Here is a 20,469-nt window from a genome sequence, read left to right on the forward strand (position 1 = left end):
CAGTGCATATTGAAGTCCATGCTTGGTTGCATAGCAATGACAATTTATTCAGATTGTAGTTACTCTTGTTTGTTTTAATTTTGTTTTGCCAAATACCACAACTTAGACCCTGATAGGAGTGGAGAAATTTGAAGAAATGACATTTTCGAAAATGAAAAAAAAATGACATATCCTATTGAACAAAATTTATTAAAAAAAAAAGAAAAAACAACAACAACAACAACAAAAAGTTATGCCTAAACATTCTTCCATCTTCCGCATTAATTTACCCCTTATTTTCCAATTTCCCGTAATCCTACTCCAGCACCAAATGGAGCCTAAAAGCATATAAGATACTATTATTTTTGATGACATGCACGTTACATGTTAGCCTAGCAACATGCGTCAAAGATACAACCCCTAGAAGCAAAACTAATATTTCCCTCTTTCAAAGAACTCAAAATATCTCCATGGAACTCCCTAAATTGATAGAGTGATAAAGTGGCCTCATCTATAAGCTGGATCAAAATGCATGCTCACAATTCAGGTATCAAAATCACTTGGACCATTTCATATGAAGTGGGGAAATCTTTGCGATGTTAGCTCTATTTAAGATGATTATTTTTGTTTGGAATGCTGCTTCCCTCATCACTGCACTCCTCTGCGGCAACCAAAGATTACGAGAGGAGCATTTACATGATTTGATGGTCGTAAATGCGGCATCAGAATAACAAGCTGCGATTGGTGGCACGTAAATCTGGCATGTGTTCAATTACACACATACAAACACATATACGTATATATCTGTAGGAGAAATCCAAAAGGAGCTATGACTGTCATTTATGCTAGTATTAGCAATGAAGTACGGATAGTTATGATGATATCAGTAATAAATTAGTTAATTCATATGCGTTAAAGAGGCCGATATCACTGTTAAACTGTGAGCCAATTTCAAACAAATACTTTCTTGAAAACTCTTTGTTCAATTTTGGTAAACAAACCAAATATTTACAGAGACTAAATAGTTATAAACTAAGAGATAAAAAGAGACAGAGAATAGCCTTCATGGTCATTCATGATTGGTTCCACCTAAGATGTTTGATTGGCCTTCTGACATGTCGGAGAATTCAAATGTGCTGGTCACGGGACAAACATTTTGTGATCACAATCAACTACAAGCTGGCGGTATATTTGATATCCCTTGCCGTCAGGACAGCCTCCAAAGGCGGAGGCTTGAGACCAAGGGGTAGTGGCAGACATGGCTTTGCTAAAGCATCTCCGATAGCTGCATCGATGCTCTCCTTTGACTGAAACATCACAAAGAAGACCTAAGAAATGCCATTCGTAGTCTAATTTCTACTGATAACTTTGAATACATATTGCAACGAATACGTAAATAAAATATGCATGTCTAGACTCGAATTAGTGTGACATTCTATATTATGATTTCTATCACAAAAAATGGGGAGGATAAGGAGAAGACTTCTTGTGTTGTCTTGACTACCCGACTATTTTTTCTTCTGTCTTTCATCTCTCAGATCTTCTCTACCCGCAGCAAAAGGTAAAAAATATGGTAGTACAAGAGTTCAGATTTCGTAGGTTGGCTCATAATAAATCCTTGCTTGATACCCCCCTGGGGCAACTACATAACCATTAAAAACATATGCACCTAGAGGAACATAACCTTCCATTTTCATTCCTTTTTCTAAAGGAAGATCGTACTTTTCAAAGAGTTTCGATGCTAATGGAAGCATCAAAGCCTACATATATAGAAGATGTCATCTTGAAAGCATATTTCGATTAAACTGAAAATTCTTTTCGCACTTACCGGATGAGCATCGGGCGAAAGCAGGAAGCTTGAGAGCTTGCTAGATTGAGGAACTACATTTTCTGGTCTATACAAGGAGCAGGGTGGAATTCCTGGAACTGTGGGAACTGGAAACCTCTGCATGAAAAGGTCTGATGAAGTAAGAAACCCACCCACTCCCACGCAGACGGTCCACATAGCGAAAGAAGATCGATCATTCTTTCGCACGAAAGATACAACCCAAACCCCTCCCACGCTTGTTTAAAGTAGCAATACTACAGGAAAATGGATTTTTTCCGGCGTTTTTTCTAGCCTTTACGGACGCTTATAAGCGTCAGTGAAAATCCAGCCGATGCTTCATAAAGCGTCGCAAAAGCTTCGGCTATACCAGAGCGGAAAAAGTTTTTGCCGACGCTATGAAAAAGCGTCGGAAAAAGTTAAGCTTTGCCGACGCTTTATTAAGCGTCGGCATATGCTGTTTTGCCGACGCAATAACGCGTCGGCATAAACTAGAACGTGGGTGCGGCGGAATTTTTTCCGACGCTTACATCAGGTTTTTACCGACGCTTAAAAGCGTCGCTTGAACATTTTTACCGACGCTTTCCTTGCATCGGGGAAAGCGTGCCAGCCCGCGCCAGAGGAGTTTTTTAACGACACTTTAAAGCATCGGGAGTGAATTTTTTTAAGAAAAAAAAAATAGAAAAACAAATACTAAGAAACATATTATAGTAATATGAACCAGCATTACATTTACATTAAAACAAATATTCAGATCATTCAAAAAATTCATATTGTCATATATGATGAAATTTACATAATAAGTAAATTTTACAATGTATTTTGAAAAATATAAGAAAGATACATATAAAACTCCTTAGATAACGGTCTCAAAAATATAAGTGACCGGATTCAGCACCATCATCATCTCTACGAGCTGTTGAAGTATCAGAAATCTACAAAAAAAAAGAAAAACTTTAGAAGTTATGAAAATCATTAACTCGTGAAAATAAGTGATAATTATGTAAAGTCATCAAATATATATAGTTATTTACCTGAGGAGGAAGAAATCGCCGCAACATAGATGAAATATGCTCAACAGGTGGCACGTGCACAGACTGAGACTCATGCTGCTGGGGGTCGTCGGGCTGTTGGGACCGTAGGGACTGATCAGAAGAAGATCCCACGGATGTGTGCTGAAACTCAATATCTCTGAATCGTTTTTCTCGCGGCATGTTGTTATCTAGTATGCACAAAAAGAAGCAATATTAGTTAAATAATAAATAAAATCTAAATGAATTGCAATAGAATATGTCTGTTTCACCAGGTTGTTTCTTGTGTTTTAAACATTGTAAGACCACAAGATTCATTTCAAACATTTATGAATAGTTGAACCAAGTCAATGCTCTTTTCTTGCTTCTAATCATGATGTAAATCCACTTCAGGCATTTCTTTTCTGTTGCCTTATTAGTTTCGAAAACTTTTATTAACTTTCCCCTCTTACTGGATCCATCTTATTTTCTGAAGGCAGTGACATCAGGCTTTCTCTCAGAACAGATGCCTCTGCTATCTACTGTCTAAGCAGGTAACGGTAATAACCAACTCTTTTCAATGGTGTATCATCATAGTATTAACAGGTATTCAGCAAATAAACTCTCAATCTATACCTGTGATTAGGACAAAGAAAACTATAAGCAGATGATATGCATAGTATTCAATAATGTGCAGGTGTGCATAATGCACATGGAGAGAGTGATTGCCCAAGGACAAAATACAGAATAAGCAAATAGTCCTAAGTAGAAAGCACATATTAATGCAATAATTCTATGTGCATAACTGATACTTATAAGCCCTACAATTCGAGCTACATCAGACAATAAATTCCAAATTAAAATAGGAAAATTTTCACTTCTATGTCATTCCTTGAAACTGGGAAGGTCATTTGATGCTTGAATACCAATATATAGTGGCGGTGGACAGTGCTACCATTTAGACATCACTATCAATGTACCATGTTATAGCATGAATAATTTCAATTTGACATTTTCTTTTCCCGAGACATGATCCAGTAGTAGTTAAGTTCAAATATGCAAGTAACAGCATGAAAATTTACACATCATTAATCATGCAAAATCAACAGCAAGCTACAGACTTGAGTAAGTAGCATGATAACAGTTCATCTCCTACTATTTAGAACATAAAATAGATCACATGATGAACAAATAGAAAAGCATCAACTATGGTTTAGTCCAGACAAAGCTTTTGAAAATAACATTCTCCTAAAGCCATCAAATGCACAAAGAATACAATACATTGCAGAAATCTATCCTTCCAGTACAATAATGGCTGCCGATATTTGCACTCATTAGTTCAAGAAACCTATAAAGATCGCAGAATTTACCATCTAAACAACAAGAAAAACATTTAGAGATTATAACGCTATCACGAGATCAAAACTGCAAAATTAGAACGGAACAAGAAAAATATCTTCCGTACCTTCGGCCGGAGATTCGTCGGGAGAAGCGGTTGCAGGAGAGGGTGCGGAGGACGCCGAATGCTGGACCGCCGCCACCGGAGAGGAGGGAGGAGGAGGGGACAAGGGTCGGCGCTCAGGAAACCCTAGGTTTTGGAGAGCGTGGAGGCGGAGGAGGGAGGAGCTAGGGTCGGCTAGGGCTTGATATCGATCGAGGATAGGGGAGAAGGGGGGCGGCTGCTGGGTTTTGTTTAGAATTAGGTTTTCGACGGCGTGAATACGTGTCGGCTTAGGTTCTACAATACAACGACGCTAATTAGTGTCGTATATTGCCGACGCTTTTTAAAAGCGTCGGGCATTTTAGGCGCTACAAAGGAAACCGCCGATGCTTGTATAAAGCGTCGGCAAAAAAGCGTCGACGAAAACCAATTTTGCTATAGTGCAAGCAAATGAACCAAAGGAGGACTAGGTGAAAGGCATACCGCTGCTAGCAATGGCTGAGGGAAGCATGGTGTCCCCTAGGTTAGAGCATTTGGCACCCACCTAGCTCCAGGTCCCTGCAAGGAGAAGTTGGTTTGGATAGATAGATAGATAGATAGATAGATAGAGAGAGAGAGAGAGAGAGAGAGAAGGAGAGAGGGAGAAAGAAGCTACCTTTGGGTAATGGGTGAGCCAGTAGGGATCGAGGGTTGATTGGTGGTGGAGGTGGTAGATGTGGCTGAGGAGCCCACGACCGGGGAGGCAGTGGTGAGCAGGCCAAGACCAGATGATTTGGCCATAGATGAACTAGTGAGTGGTCTACAGTGGGGTGCCCCCACACATGTAGTGGCCTTAAGGGTTGGACAGGAGGAGGAGGGAAGGCCATGGTGGGAAGAAGCCAAGGGTTTCTATCCCTCATCGGCCATCGCCCCGTCACCGCCACCACAACCGGCATGCATGTGCCATCTCTGGCTCCACCCCGCAACCTCCGCCTCCCTCGCGAGCAAATGCTTCCGACGATACTGATATTTCTACAATTCATCATATTAGTAATGGTGGCCTCAAATTAATACTAGCACTAGTAATTCAGATTGAGAAAGGTAAAAAAAGAGGGAAGAAAATATGATAAAAAAAAGAGATAGTTCTCTTTCTTCCTGAATCTTAGTATGAATTAATAAATAGTGCCGTAAACTAGATCTAAGTTGACCGATGAGCTACCGACATCTGTATCACTGGTGAATGATTTTCTCTTGTACTTCTTTTTTGGGAACGTAATTATACTGTACCACAGGGAAACAAGTAAAAAGAAGTGGAAGATCTTTTAAATAGACGTAAAGTCCGCTTTTCTCAATGGGCATCTTGAAGAGAAGGTCTACATTGATCAACCATCTAGTTTTGTTGTGCAAGGAGAGAAAGGGAAAGTCTACAAGCTGAAAAGAACTCTCTAAAAGCTCAAACAAGCACCACGAGCATGGAATTTTTGAATTGATAGTTACTTTATTCAAAATAGATTTACTAAATGTCCATATGAACATGCTACATATATGAAGACTAATCTGCAAGGTGATGTTATATTCGTTTGTCTCTATGTGGACGACTTGATTTTCGCCAAAAATAATTTATCCATGATTAAAGAATTCAAGAGCTCGATGGTGAGGAAGTTTGAAATGACTGATTTGGAACTTATGGCTTATTTCTTGGGCATTGAAGTGAAACAAGGAAGCGATGAAATTTTTATTTCTCAAGAAAAGTATGCAAAAGAAATCTTGGCGAAGTTTGTCGTGGATGATTGTCAACCGGTTGATACCCGGTAGAGTGTGGCGCCAAGCTAACCAAGAAAGGTGAAGGTAAACTTGTGAATCCAACTTATTACAAAAGTCTTGTTGGATGTTTGTAATATTTGACTTGTACTAGACCCGATATTTTATAAAGTCAAGTGAGCAAGTTGTTGATATATTGGCAAAGCCACTCAATGTTCAAGTTTGTCAGAAGTTAAGAAAGTTGCTTGGAGTGATGGCACCTGGAGGAACAAGTTTAAGGGGGGAGCATATTAAGAATTAAACTTATTCTTATCCCTTATTTATTGTTTTGAAATATATATATGTCTTGAGTACTGAAAAGTTGTATTGGAATATGTAGAGACTCCTAGAAAGTTGAAGAGTCATTCTAGAAAGTTGAAGAGTCATTATGAAGTTCATAGTTTACGCTATCAATATAAAGAGCGGTAAACGTTCATATAATTAAGTAAGAGAGTATGAAAATACAGTAATGAAATTAGAGATACATTAAGTATCTCTCTTCGCTATTACTTTTACATACGCAAAGACAAACACATTTCCAACAAAAGATAGAGAGAGAGGAAAGAGGGAGAGAGAAGCTACCCTTGGGTAATGGGTGAGCCAGTAGGGAGGGTTGGTTGGTGGAGGAGGCGATAGAGGTGGCTGAGGAGCCCACGGCCGGGGAGGTGGTGGTGAGCGGACGAAGACCAGATGATTTGGCCACAGATGAACTGGTGACTAGTCTACAGTGGGGTGCCCCCATACATGTAGTGGCCTTAAGAGTTGGACAGGAGGAGGGGGGGAAGGCCATGGTGGAAAGAAGCCAAAGGTTTCTGTCCCTCATCGCCCCGTCACCACTACCACAACCGGCATGCATGTGCCATCTCTTGCTCCACCTCGTGGCCTCCGCCTCCATCGCAAGCAAATGCTTCCGGTGAGACCGATATTTCTGCAATTTATCATATTAGTAATGGTGGCCTCAAATTAATACTAGCACTAATAATTCAGATTGAGAAAGTTAAAAAAAGAGGGAAATATGATTAAAAAAATGAGATAATTCTCTTTCTTCCTGAATCTTAGTACCAATTAATAAATAGTGCCGTAAACTAGATCTGAGTTGATCGATGAGCTACCAACATCTGTATCACTGGTAAATGATTTCCTCTTGTACTTCATTTTTTGGGTGCGTAATTATACTGTACGTACCACTGGGAAACAATGGAAAAGAAAAAAAAAAGGAAAAGAAAGAATTCCATTTTTCCCATTATTTCCTTCGGTTAAAGTAAATAATGGAAAAGAAATACCTGTCAAACAAATTAATATTTGGCGCTATCTCAACAAAAGGAAAAGAAAACAAATTTGATTTTTGGACATCAACAACATACAAAAAAAAAAAAGGTGAACAAAAGGTTCATTGATGGCACGATACAAATCTTAAAAACAGCGACCACTTTTTATCACAACTGTGGTTTCAGCTTTCAAGCCATTCATGCTCAAAAGGGCTGATTCGTACATCATCTATCATAGGAATTTTAGAATCCTCTCAAACAATTACTATCAAAGCTTTATCGCGCCATAGAAATTGAGTAAGAAGAAGAAGAGAAATTCCTCTTCGAAGAGAAATAAAAGAAGAGTATCAATTCAAGTACCTGAAGATCTCTAGCAACATTATGTCGTGTGAGGCAATCAATCCCCATTAGTTCTAATATCCTCGAGGGCACGGCCTTATCAATCCCAAGCTGCTCAACCACCTCAACAAATCTCCGGTGCAACTCAGGAGTCCAATCCACCTATTCATGACCAAAGAATTAAAATTTTAAAGAATATGTCTATAAAACCTAAGAAACTCCATTAGCAACTGAAAATTTTGCACCAAGATATCAACAACTATACTTCCCTTTGTCCAAAAGCTCAGTCTAAGCTATTTGGGAGCTTCAGGCTTGGTGAACAGCTAATTACTCCTTTTGGCTTCTCTAACGTTGTGCTTGCAGGATGCCACCACTTACTTCGACCACTGCTGTTGCAGTCCCTGACTCCTCTTCATGAGTCATGAGAAACGGAGAACGCCGCGAGGATCTGCGCAGGGTCCACCTCCTGGTCGGGCAGCATGTCCCCGGCGAAGAGGTCATCAAAGTTGATGTCCCCGAGGAAGTTCCCTCCCATGAATCTGTTGCAGAATTCTTCTGTGGATGCCCAGCGGCTTCCCACCTCCGGGTCTCTCTCATCACCATTCGAGTCTCTTTGAGGCGATATTGCAAGCATCCTAATAGAAGTAAAAGTGCACCTACCTATATGCAGAAGTATGGATAAAGAAGCGAGGAAGGGATGGGTGGATGATGTGATCTAACAGGCCAAAGTACAGCAACGAGAACATGTATCGACGTGAGGCTGCATGGAAATGGAAAGGAGGACTTCTCCAACGACGGGGTGGGCGGCGGATCTGAGGGAGAGCGTGGAGTAATGAAGCTTTAATTGCCTCATAGAGTCATCAGAGCGGGGGGGAATGTGGATCTCCGCCGTAACTATCGTCTAGATTTCTTTCATTTGTTTTAAGGCTTTTTTTGGATTCCTATGGATTTGTGGATCTCTCTTAATCATTCCTATGGATTTGTGGATGGATTTTTTTTTTTTTTTTTGCTAAACAGTGGATGGATGTTTTTTGAGAAAAAGAAAAACAATCAGTAGACATATCTGAGAGAGAGAGAGAGAGAGAGAGAGAGCGGAAGAAGATCCAAAAGAGTGCGTCAGATATGATAGGTTCGTTGCTTTGCCTGTCACAGCCCGAGACCGGTCGCTGTCCCTTGGCAAACGGTACATGCCTGTCACGGCCTAAGCGTTGAAATCACTATTTATTCAAAAACTTAAACTAATAAAATAAAATAAATTTATTTATATATTTTATTTCTTTTTATACTTTATCTCACATATCGAGCGTACTTTTTTTAAAATAAATGAGCTTAATATATAAATTTTTTTAATAATAGAGTTAAAAAATGTGAAAATAAAAATCGAGAAAGTAAATAAAAACTTAAATGAATAAAATAAAATAAATTTATTTATATATTTATATTTTCTTACGCTAATCAGCCTGCAACAAAAATCGTCAGTCACGTTGTTTTTAAATATTATTAAAAGTTAAAAAAAATGTTACCAAAAGTCAGAAAGAATACTGCTAATATTTTTGTCGAGAGAAGGGAAGAGGATCCAAATATGATAGGTACGCCGTATGATGTCACAGCCTGAGACCGATTTGTCGCCATCCCCTGGGAAATGATACGGTGAATTAAGCAGCATACTGCAACAAAAAGGTGTTATCAGCATCTTTTTCAAATCCGGCTATAAGCCAAAGAAAAAATACTGTAAATATCTTTTTATTACTATTTTTAGAATATTTGCTTATGCAATAGTGTCGGCAACTAATTATTAGTATTTTTAGAAAAATATAAGTAAACCGCGAAGAAAAGGTCCACTCTTTTTTTTTTTTTTTGCTAAAAAAAAGGGGTAGGGGGGGAGGAAGGGACAAGCCCACCCCCGCGTAGCAGCCCCCAACTGGGCCCCCGCCCCGCCAGGAGAATGTTCGATGCGGGCAGAAATGGCCGTGTGTTGGGCACCCCGACCGGTTTTACTCATACCCTCCCCACCCGTGAGCCCGGCTCAGCTACTCCTCTGAGCTCTGACTCGAGTCCCACGTGTGAGTACGTCACACCCGGCACCACCCCGGCTACTAGCGGTTCAAGAGCGGTCCTACACCACAAGTCCAAGCAGTGGCCAAAGTAGTAAGCTCCGGTCCACAATTTAATCGTCGCCGCAGCGATTCGAACTTGGGACCTTGTGGTTAGAATTGCTGCCCAGTACCACTAGGCTACCACCTTGGTGGCATTTGAACCACTCTACGCCAAAAAAAAAAAAAAAAAAACTATTATAAGCCAGAAAAAACACTGCAAATATCTTTATCAGTATTTTTATGGCACTATGGAGCTGCAACTTGTACCGTTATTAGATAAAAAATATTTATTTAACTTATTAACGTGCATTCATATCATTAAATAAGTATTTGATGTATATTTTAATATTTCATATTTTTAATTATTATTTTTAAAAATCTTTTTTATAAAAATCAAAATTGAACTTAATTTATTTAATTCTTTATGATCTTTTCAAAGTTTTATTGTTAAAAATGTTAAAAAATATTTAAAAATTAACTTTTATGCATCATCGTATTCATATATAATTTTTTCACAAACTCTTTAAGAATAGTTAATATATAATTATTTTAATTTATGCTATAATAAAAAATAATAATGATTTTTGATACAAACGATCTTAATATTATTATATTATATTTTTATCTTAAATAATTTTTGATTGTTAATATTTTAATATAAACTTGATCAAACCAATGATCTATATATAGCAATGCTAAGAAGATATATATGTACAATATCAAATTAGATGGCATCAGTGTGACCAAAACCAAGCTCTGCATAAAAATTTATAATTTAAAATTTAGCAGCAATTTTCCAAAATTTCATAAATTATGATATTAGTTACTGATATATTAGTTAAATGCTATAAGAGTAGTTCTAGCTTATAGTACTTTAAGTTATATACCATAGAATATAAATTTAGAGTGGCATTTATAAAAATTTATAAAATAGAAAAAATTACTTATTCGAAGATAGCGATATTTTTATTATAATGTAGTAAAAAAAAATACCAGTAGGTAGTAAAAAAATTCCATTTCAAATTTTCCATCAAAAGTTATTTTTATTATAATAGCTTTATCTCTTAGTTCAAATGGAATATTTCTTTTAACTACCGAACAAAACGTAGTGGAAGATGCATGCATGTCTCCTTTTCCCCTTCCACTCCATGGTGAATCGCAAGAGGGGCGATGGAAAGTGGAGTTGAGCGGGACAAGTCATGTTGAATCTCATTCTGTACAGTGCTAAGGGCCTGTTTGAGAGAGCTTTTGGAGGGCCAAAAAGCATTTTCTGGCCCTCCAAAAGTACTTTCTCAATTTATTTACCAAACATATATTAAAATGCTGTAACACTTTAGAAATATAATTACCAAATAGCAAACATCTTTTTTTATAAAAGCTTTACTTCAAAAAGTTCTACTTCCAACAACTCTACCGCCAACAACTCTTCCAAACAGGGCCTAAAGCCTAGCTGGTCCACCTGAAGGTGAAAACAGTTAATTATGGCTTGCGTAGGAAATTACAAAGTATACAACTATAAATGCAGCTCGTGTTAGACAAATTCGGAACCTTTTCGTCCCGGCTAACATATAATTTGGGTCAGATTAGACCAACAAATACACCTAACTTTTGTTGGTCTTATTGAAAGTATCCGCATGAGTTCACTCTAGATGATATCTCCATTATCACAACGTAAGCATCATTGAGCGTTCCTTTATTCAGGCTCCCAAGCCTTCAATGAAACATCATCACTTATCATCAATCCCTAATACTCCCTGTATATATATATATACCTTCTTCAAAAAAACTATATCTTAATCAAGCTTTTGCAGTTAGAGAAAAAAAAAAAAGATGATTGCAGCAACTAAAAGCGAGCATGCATGAATGGGAGCCATTCATACTCCCCCTGTCATGCACCATGCATGGATGTCGAGCACCAACTTTGTATATATTTTTGGACAAGGCCCAGATACCTATGCAGACCAGTATCTTGAACGGCGGATAATGTTACTTCCATAGCCTTAAAACAAGCAAAAACCGAAGCACACCATATTGAGAGGTCTAATCCTAACAAAAAGCCTAACCCTTTCGCCCAACATCAACCAGCTCAGATGATTTGCGTACAAATTTGCCCACGTATCCTATGCTAATGTGAGCATCTCTCTCTCTCTCTCTCTCTCTCTCTCTCTCTGCGATAAACACTCGAATGGCGCTGACGTCTCTTTCCTGGGAGGTGGTTGCACCCTCGCCTTCTCACCGTCAGATCGACTCCCAAAAGGGGAAACCACCTTAGTTTAGAAGGGAGAGAGACATAAACGAGGGCCGCCAACCCAAAGAGATAGAGAGGCTGAATGAAAACATGAATCAAGAGAGACGGAGGGAAAGCATGCATGCATGGCTCGTTGCAGGCCTCTGGGATTCTTGTTGGGATTGCCCTTTGCCATGCTCGCATTGCTTCTGTCCCTCGTTGGAGCCGTGGTGTGGTTCATTGGGTTAGCATCCATCTGCTCCTGCATCTCTCTAATCTTTGATTTTCTTTATGGTCCTTTTTTTTAAAGAATTTCATTTTATGGTTGCGTTTGAAATTTTTATGAAAAGGAAAAGGTCATTTTATTTTTATATTACAAAAGCTTTTTCCCCTGCCAAAAAACGATGTATTTTGAATTTGTCGAATCATTATATCTCAGCATTCAAAAGAATATTGCAAATATTTATCTTACTTGATGCATGCGCATGATATAGATTGATCTGCATCTAAAGATATTCTCATTAGTCATAAAAATAGGGGAATTAATAGCAGTCCACTAAAAAATAAATATTATTATGAAGCAAAATCTTCTTACCGGCCAATTGCCTTTTTATGAAGAAAAATGTTTTATTTAAGATTTTCGATCTCTCAGTGGGTTTTCTTTCTTTTATTCTTGCAGATTTGTTTTGACCTGTATTTGCCCATGCTGCTGTGGATGCTGCGCTTGGGTGGCCAATTTCGCGGTCGATATGATACAGCTTCCTGTTAAATCGATACGGTGGTTCATTGATCACATCCCTTGTTAATGTGTGAATTATTTGTATGTATATATGTTTGGTTCTTTTCTAATTATTTAATTTAAATGATTCTTCATTTATGGCACGGCTGGAGCCTTCTGTGGTTAGATTGAATCATTCATTTTGAGATTTGCCTGGGCTTGATATATATATATATATATATATAGATAGATAGATAGATAGATAGATAGATAGATAATTTTATTGCCTCACCACTCAAATATTATTCCTGACATGCGGTACCAATTTGCCAAATTAGTAAAATCTTTAACAAATATTACACCAGAAAATGTGAGATTGAATCTACATTGTATACCACTCGAGGCATCCTGCCAAAGTTTTTTTTTTTTTTTGTTGAAGGGAGGCAGCCTGTGAAAGTCATGAAAAAGGCTCAGAAGGTTAGAAAATACATAGGCGGCTGATGTGATACAAATGGTTCATTTGTTTGTGTAAATGCAAAAAAGAATGAAAGTAGATTTGTCTAAAGTAAAACTTTATCAGCCTGATTCACTTAAAAGCAATTGGCAAGTAGATAAAGCCCACTTCAAATTTGTCCGTTTCTCCTGTGTGTCTCGAGCTGCACTTAAATCATTTGTTTTTTGACGTAGAGATGTCATAATGCATATAATAAGAGCTAGGATTGTCTCTGGAAGCACTTCAACCATTGCAGAGAGTACAGTGCAAGTGTGGAAGTCTCTTGAGTCCTGTGGAAGTAGGATTCAGCGACTAGTCTTACAATTGAATGATACGTTATTTTATCTCTTACAATATAATGCAAATTCTATCCTTAATCTTCATGCACACCGTCTATAGTCTTCGCCCCCAATTCCACCCTGATCGTGGAGACGGAGCCTCCCTGCGGCCACCCTTCTCTTGCATTAAGGTACGCGTCGGGCTTTTTTTGGTATAAGTGGCGTAAATAGCATTGAAGGCTTTTTTTTTTTTTTTTGTTAAAATACTCCCAAGTCCCGCCATAAGAAAAGATGCATACTTGCTATTTTAATATAAATATATTAAGATAAGCATTCACACTATTTTAATATAAATATATTTTAAAGAATCAGAAAACAACAAGTTCCAAAAAAATCCTTAAGCATTATATCAATCCAAAGTATCTCACCAAAATGGTCAGCCATGGAAGGAACCATCCAATATGCAGCTGCATTGGCCAGTAGATTTGTCTCAATGTGAAGAAGATGCACCTTCGTGCCCAACTGAAAGTAGGAGGTGAGTACTCACCTTCCTAGTTTATCTTTAGATTCAGCTAATTACCAAAGTACAATTACCTTCAATTAAAATAAAATTGACTCTTAGAAAGTAGCATGCACCGAGCATGCAAACATGCTTTCTTTCAAACTAACATGGCGCATGCTGGCTTGGAGTAACCGCTATATATATATATATATATATATATATATATATATATATATATATATATATATATATATATATATATATATATATATATATATATATATATATATATATATATATATATATATATATATATTGTTTTTAAGTTAAGGCTTTTGCTGTTTATCATCTTTAGCAATTAACTGTCTAAAGGATATGTATGGTCATTTTAATCTCAGGAAAAAAATTAGAGTCATATAATTCCGACTAAAAATTAATTTTTAGCAAAAAAAAAGTCCAGAAAGGCTGGAAATGATATCACCAGGCCAAAGTGAAAAAGAAGAAAAAGAAAATCCCGACGCCAGCCACCATGAGAGCACGGCTGTACGTATGTTTCTCGTCGCCAGCTTCTTCTCGAACCTTCCACCGGCTTCTCGCCTTGTTTCTCTTCCAGAGATTTCCATCACTCTCTCCATGTCTTCTCCTTCCCCTCCCCTTCCCTTCCCTCAAATCCATCAGACCAACCATTCGCCATCACCACCGCTAAGTAAGTAGTAGAAGAAAAGCAGGAGGAGTCGCAGAGCGGAAGAGAAAGCTAAGAGATGGGAGTGGACTACTATAAAATCCTCCAAGTCGACAAGAACGCGAAAGACGAAGACCTCAAGAAGGCGTACCGCAAGCTCGCCATGCGATGGCACCCCGACAAGAACCCCAACAACAAGAAGGAAGCAGAGACCAAATTCAAACAGATCTCCGAGGCCTACGAGGTACGCAGTCCAATGCCCGATCTCTTCTCCCACTCGATTCCCACGTCAAATCCCCTCCAAAGATCGCCTTCTGTCCACTTATGTTGATCCGTTTTATAGGTCTCACCTCAAATTCTCCACCTGTTCAAATCCGTTCCGTAGGTCTCGCCTAAAATTCGCTTTGAGGATCACTCTTTTTCTCCTGTTGTCCTCTTTTTTAGGTCTTGTCCCCAATTCTCGTCCAAAGATCACGTTTTTGCATGTATTTCAGTTTGTCTTATAGGTTTTAGCTCAAAATTCCTCCAAAGATTGCACTTCTGGACGCCTAATTGTCCCCTTTTTTTAATCTATTATCTTGAATTCCGATCCACGTCACTTTCTTACCCTATTTTTTGCTGTTCTTTGTAGGTTTTGAGTGACCCTCAGAAGCGCGCCATCTACGATGAGTACGGAGAGGAGGGGCTCAAGGGGCAGGCCCCGCCCCCGGGGGCCGGCGGAACCTCTTTCTTTCCCGGCAGCGGGGAAGGGCCCACAGTGTTCCGCTTCAACCCGAGGAATGAAAACGACATTTTCGCCGAGTTCTTCGGGTTCTCGAGCCCGTTCGGGAGCATGGGTGGCGGCGGAAACGGCGGGATGAGGGGTGGTACCAGGTTCTCGAGCTCGATGTTCGGGGATGACTTCTTTGGGTCGACGTTTGGTCGCGGGGAGGGGCCGATGGATTCCCGTCAGCCGCGGAAGGCGGCGCCGATCGAGAATTTGTTGCCATGCAGCCTCGAGGATTTGTACAAAGGCACCACGAAGAAGATGAAGATCTCCAGGGAGATTGCGGATATGAGTGGGTAATTTTCTTCTCTAAATCTTTTTTTGATCTTAGAAATGCTTTTTTATTTTTATTTTTTTTTGCTCTGTTTGATGGGAAAAAAGTTTTTTTTTAGCTTTTTTTTTGGCTCTGGTTTGCTTTGTTTGGTTCGATTAAGAAGTGATGAAAGATGGGTGTGGAAAATTATATCAATTAAGTGCGCTTTGATTGATGAGATGCCATGTTTATATGATTACACAAGCTTCATTTTGAATGGTATTACTTGCGCTTCTATTTTATTACTGTTTAAGTATTATGAGTGAGAAATAGTTTACTTAGTTTTATTGTTTGTTGAAGGAATGCTATGCTATTATGTTAATTTGACTGCTTGATTTAATTATTCTTATTTAGGTGTATTGTGACCTTAATATATAGTATTATTGATGGTTTTCAGCCATCCGCATCTAGAAATTGAGTTTTGTCTGCTTTGCGGCCAACCATATGAACAATTTGATTAAACTTACCTACTAAGATGGGCATTTTGATAATGCTGGATTGTTCTTTTCCATGTCCATATCAAACTCAAACTTCGAATTGCCTCACAACATCAGTTTATTGTTGGCATCCTATAATTGTTTGTCACTCTCCTAACCAATGCTAATCAATGCACCCTCTGATGATGAGCTTCTGCACGTTTCTTTATGACTTTAATTGAGGTGATGGCATGTTGTAGTGAATAGTCAGAGACAACAGATATTTGAATTGGCAGTACATGTCATAGGTATATCTGCTTCTTAGCCAACTCGCATCTCTCCATCTGCACACAAATGTCACTCCAATAAAGATTCACAGGTTAAATTACCAGATCCTGGGTCTGTTGAGCATATTTCAAAATTAATGCTTTCGCCTGTCAACACTGTCATGTATGAGGAGATATTTTTATTACCTTCAAGTGACCAATGGGGGGTAGTGATCACTTCGAGATATTAGCAAGTAAAGCATATGCATGCGTATCAGGTATGATGAGGCAAGAATTAGATGCTACTTCTGCCAAATTTTCACAGGCCAGATGATAGAGGAGATACTAATCCTGTAGCAAAGAACGTATTCGTTGCAATAGTGCACATGTTGTTGAAGCATCTCCTGTAGACTTTGCCTATGTTAGATCTTTGATGGAATAAACCTATTTCATGGGGAGGGGCTAAGAGCCTATTGTTCATGCTGCCAGCTAGCCAGCTTTTCTATCCATTGCTGAATGAAGCTGCTGAACTACCATCCCCTCCAGCTTACCTGATTTGATGGGAAGGGGGATTTGTATGTGGCAACTAGATGTTTTGTTGAGTTAGGGAATGCTGTAATGTGATTTTGGTTGGATAGAAAACTATCCCTACCTGCACTCAAACTTCTTTGACTCTTTCTGATCCTACTACCATTTCAAAAGCTGATGAAAGAAACATTGTATGTGCTCGACTAGCTTAGTCATCCCAAAAATTATCTGGTGCCAAGAATGCTACAAAGTTACAGCATAAGAGAACATCGAGATGGAGAGAATTGGTGATAGGTGTTGTCCTTAGTTCACTTGCAGCAAAGAAGTCCCCCTCTTGCAAGGATTGCATTAATGGTGAAATGCATTGGTCCTCCTTTCCCAAATGATGTAATTGGAGATTCCTGAGTTGATTCATAGTGATTACTGGTCTATTCCATGTTGCTCGCTCTAAACTGTCCTAAGTATTAGCGGCCTAGTGGGTTGGAGCTATGAATATGAGCACTTATGTTTCGAATCTAGTTCCTACTGAAGTTCTTATTCCTTATGACCAATGGTGGGTGGGTGGCGGTCGGTTGTAGATATTTGCAAGTAAATCATATGCATGTGCACCAGGTCTGAAGAGATAAGGATTAGATGTGAAATTTGTTCTTTCTTATCTGGTTGCATCGGGACTTAACTAGAAGGGAGAATGACATCCATCTAGTTGTAGCGAGGAATCCGACTGAAACCACCAACATCTAAGTTGAGTAGAATCACTTAATTGCAATTAACTATTGTATGCCAAAGCAAAGGAGTTCCTCTTATGGGATTGAAAGTACTATAAAAAAGAGGAGGCCTGATGGGAGACTCAATTATGGGAATGAAAGGATCAAGCAAGAGGAATAGACGATAAGAAATACGCCATGTCAGTAGGAAGAATGCAGCTTTGATAGAGTGATTGATCTAATAGAGATAGCTTAGGTAAAATTTGTTGGTAAGCTCTTGGATGCAAAGAAGCGCCCCAGTGACGTTTGGCATCCCATTCTAATTCCGCATTTTAAGTTTAGTTTTTTTTTTCCCCAAAACTTCAGCTTGTGTTTTCACTTTTATCACTATGGATTGGTGCCAAGATCGGGTCCTAGGCAAGCTCATCTAATTTTCACAGCCAGCACAGTCATAATGAAAATGGTTACTTCTTGAGTAAGCAAGTATTCAAGAATGCCTGGCTATAGGGGCTATAATATAATAGGTGGGATGTTTATTCAGTACTTCAGAAGTAGATGTCAAAGCCTGGATTTTTTCATATGGTAGTTATACTTGTATCATACTAAGAAACATATCCAGACAAAAGGTGGCTAGTACTTCAGCTTCACGTATGCAATTTTTTCATGGCTTGTAGAATAGAGACATTTTTTTGCTCTGCAACTTACATGTGCACACTGACTCGATGGGCACCTAAATACATCTCCAGAAGTGTTGGAGAATGTGGACAACTCCTAACTATTTCATCAGTGAAGCATCTGAAGTTTACTCTTCTGGATTTATTGAGTGAACAGGATGCAGGAGGAAAATGTATCATCATCATCATCATCATGTTTTTGTTTCTCATTCCAGTAGATGATGAAGTTGTTTGTGTACTTGTATCCTTTTGATAATTTGGTTGATTCTACTGTATTGTTGGCTTCCATTTCAACTGTATCATGTCTCGCCTTACTAATTTATCAGTAGATTATATGCTTTTTGAGACTTCTGCTGATAGGCTTGATAAAAATTTTCCATCTTCTTAGCGGCTTCAATATCCACCAGAGTGGTTTGTGATTTCAGGACATTACTGAACTAATGATTTGATCTTTTTTCCAGCAAAACAATGCCAGTGGAGGAAATCCTAAGCATTGATATAAAGCCTGGTTGGAAGAAGGGAACAAAGATCACATTCCCAGAGAAAGGAAATGAACAGCCCAATGTCATTCCTGCGGATATTGTTTTCATCATCGATGAGAAGCCACATCCTGTCTTCACAAGGGAAGGGAACGATCTGGTTGTGACAAAGAAAATCTCTCTTGTTGAAGCTCTGACTGGCTATACTGTCCATTTGATGACATTGGATGGTCGCAGCCTGACCATACCCATAAATTCTGTGATTCATCCCAGCTATGAGGAGATTGTTCCTAGGGAGGGCATGCCGATACCGAAGGATCCATCCAGGAAAGGATACCTTAGAATCAAGTTTGACATCAAGTTCCCGACAAGGCTTACTTCTGAGCAGAAAGCTGGGATTACAAGACTGCTCAGTCCTTAAGCCCGAAACTGCTGGAGGGAAGTTTGTGAATATTTTTAGTTGAGGGTTTGCTTGAGGGGACTGATGTATTGTTTAATGACCTGATTAGGCATTTGCAATGAGCTTAATCTGATAGCTGAGATGTATCATTTTTCGGTTATAGACGGAAAAGAAGATGTTGAGAAATATAAATCTCATATTGTTGCCTGAGATTTCTTCTGGTGGTGCTGCATATTGTTCAACAAACGCTCAAGAAAAACAACGGTCCAGACTATATCTTGGATCAAGATTCAGGTTAACGCTGAGGTTTTCAAGGGAGTTATTATTTATATATGTATACATAACCACTACTTTGGGATGATATGTGGTGATGTTTGACTGATGTCGAGCTTCAATTCAAGAATTTATGATTGCATACCACAAAAGGTCTTGAAGAATTTAAATCTATTGTATTTATACCCGCTTCAGCTGATGTGTGGGTGCATCAATATCACCAAAAAAAAAGAAAGAAAGAATTTAAGTCTATTTTATTCTCATGCATCAAATGAATTTTCTGTCTTTCAGCTAGACATGTTTTTAGTGCATCTTGCAATCCAGCTTCAATTTTTTCCTGGCTGACTGATTCCAATCACTGGCACAAAGCTGATCTAACGGAAATTAAATGGCCTATGGCTATCTTTTACACAATGAAAAAGAAGAGAAACAAGGTGGTGGACTTGTTGCGTGTTTTCGGAAGTATTGTAGATGGTAAGTGGTCTTGTCCTATGTCTCTCTACGACTTGTCATGTGGCTTGCTAACTGGCTTCGTCTCTTCCCGTTTCTGGAGATGCTTAGGTAATGGTAGTGATCAAAGTTTAGAATAAAAATGTTCGACCTCCTTAATTGACCCCACCGGTTCTCAGATATTTGGAATCTTTGTCTCATCATTCTTCTTCCTAAGAAAGGATCATTGACGATAGGCTACACAAGAGGGTAGCCCTCAAAATACCCCTACTCCCCAAAGTCCAAGGAAGGCGGCATTCAATCCTAGGTCCTGGAAATATGACCACCCCATTTGACTCACATATTCAGGATTTCCTATCAAAGACTTTACTGGCACTTTGGGTCCTTTCATTTGCCCCTTGCCTCCCATATGTAGGATTTCCCATCTCCTTTTTTCTCTTATTTTCTGCAGAACTTCATAAACCACAGTTTTTACACAGTTTTTTTTATTTTGCAACACTTCTATGGAACTCCACAAATCACAGTTTTTACATACATACATACACACTTCTGGATAACACCTT

General features: G+C 38.7%; 3 protein-coding genes across 3 annotated transcripts; 2 read left to right on the top strand and 1 right to left on the bottom strand.

Moving 5' to 3' along the window:
- Positions 1-1,147: 1,147 nt before the first annotated feature.
- LOC103722940 (transcription activator GLK2-like) lies at positions 1,148-8,275 on the bottom strand. The gene is given in 7 exon segments (XM_039126194.1): positions 1,148-1,187; positions 1,189-1,286; positions 1,808-1,924; positions 2,839-3,026; positions 6,545-6,962; positions 7,663-7,803; positions 8,072-8,275. Coding segments are annotated over 7 exon segments (1,206 nt in total).
- Positions 8,276-12,063: 3,788 nt separating this feature from the next.
- LOC103722932 (signaling peptide TAXIMIN 2-like) lies at positions 12,064-12,844 on the top strand. The gene is made up of 2 exons (XM_026799903.2): positions 12,064-12,208; positions 12,644-12,844. The coding sequence occupies exons 1-2, from the start codon at positions 12,111-12,113 to the stop codon at positions 12,768-12,770; spliced, it is 225 nt and encodes a 74-aa protein (XP_026655704.1). The 5' UTR covers positions 12,064-12,110; the 3' UTR covers positions 12,771-12,844.
- Positions 12,845-14,473: 1,629 nt separating this feature from the next.
- Positions 14,474-20,154, top strand: LOC103722931 (dnaJ homolog subfamily B member 13-like). The gene is made up of 3 exons (XM_008813667.4): positions 14,474-14,881; positions 15,269-15,699; positions 18,766-20,154. Exons 1-3 carry the CDS (start codon positions 14,717-14,719, stop codon positions 19,202-19,204), a joined length of 1,035 nt encoding a protein of 344 aa, XP_008811889.1. The 5' UTR covers positions 14,474-14,716; the 3' UTR covers positions 19,205-20,154.
- Positions 20,155-20,469: the final 315 nt, after the last annotated feature.

The sequence above is a fragment of the Phoenix dactylifera genome, chromosome 4 (assembly GCF_009389715.1).
Source record: "Phoenix dactylifera cultivar Barhee BC4 chromosome 4, palm_55x_up_171113_PBpolish2nd_filt_p, whole genome shotgun sequence".
In the NCBI taxonomy this organism is placed as follows: Eukaryota; Viridiplantae; Streptophyta; class Magnoliopsida; order Arecales; family Arecaceae; genus Phoenix; species Phoenix dactylifera.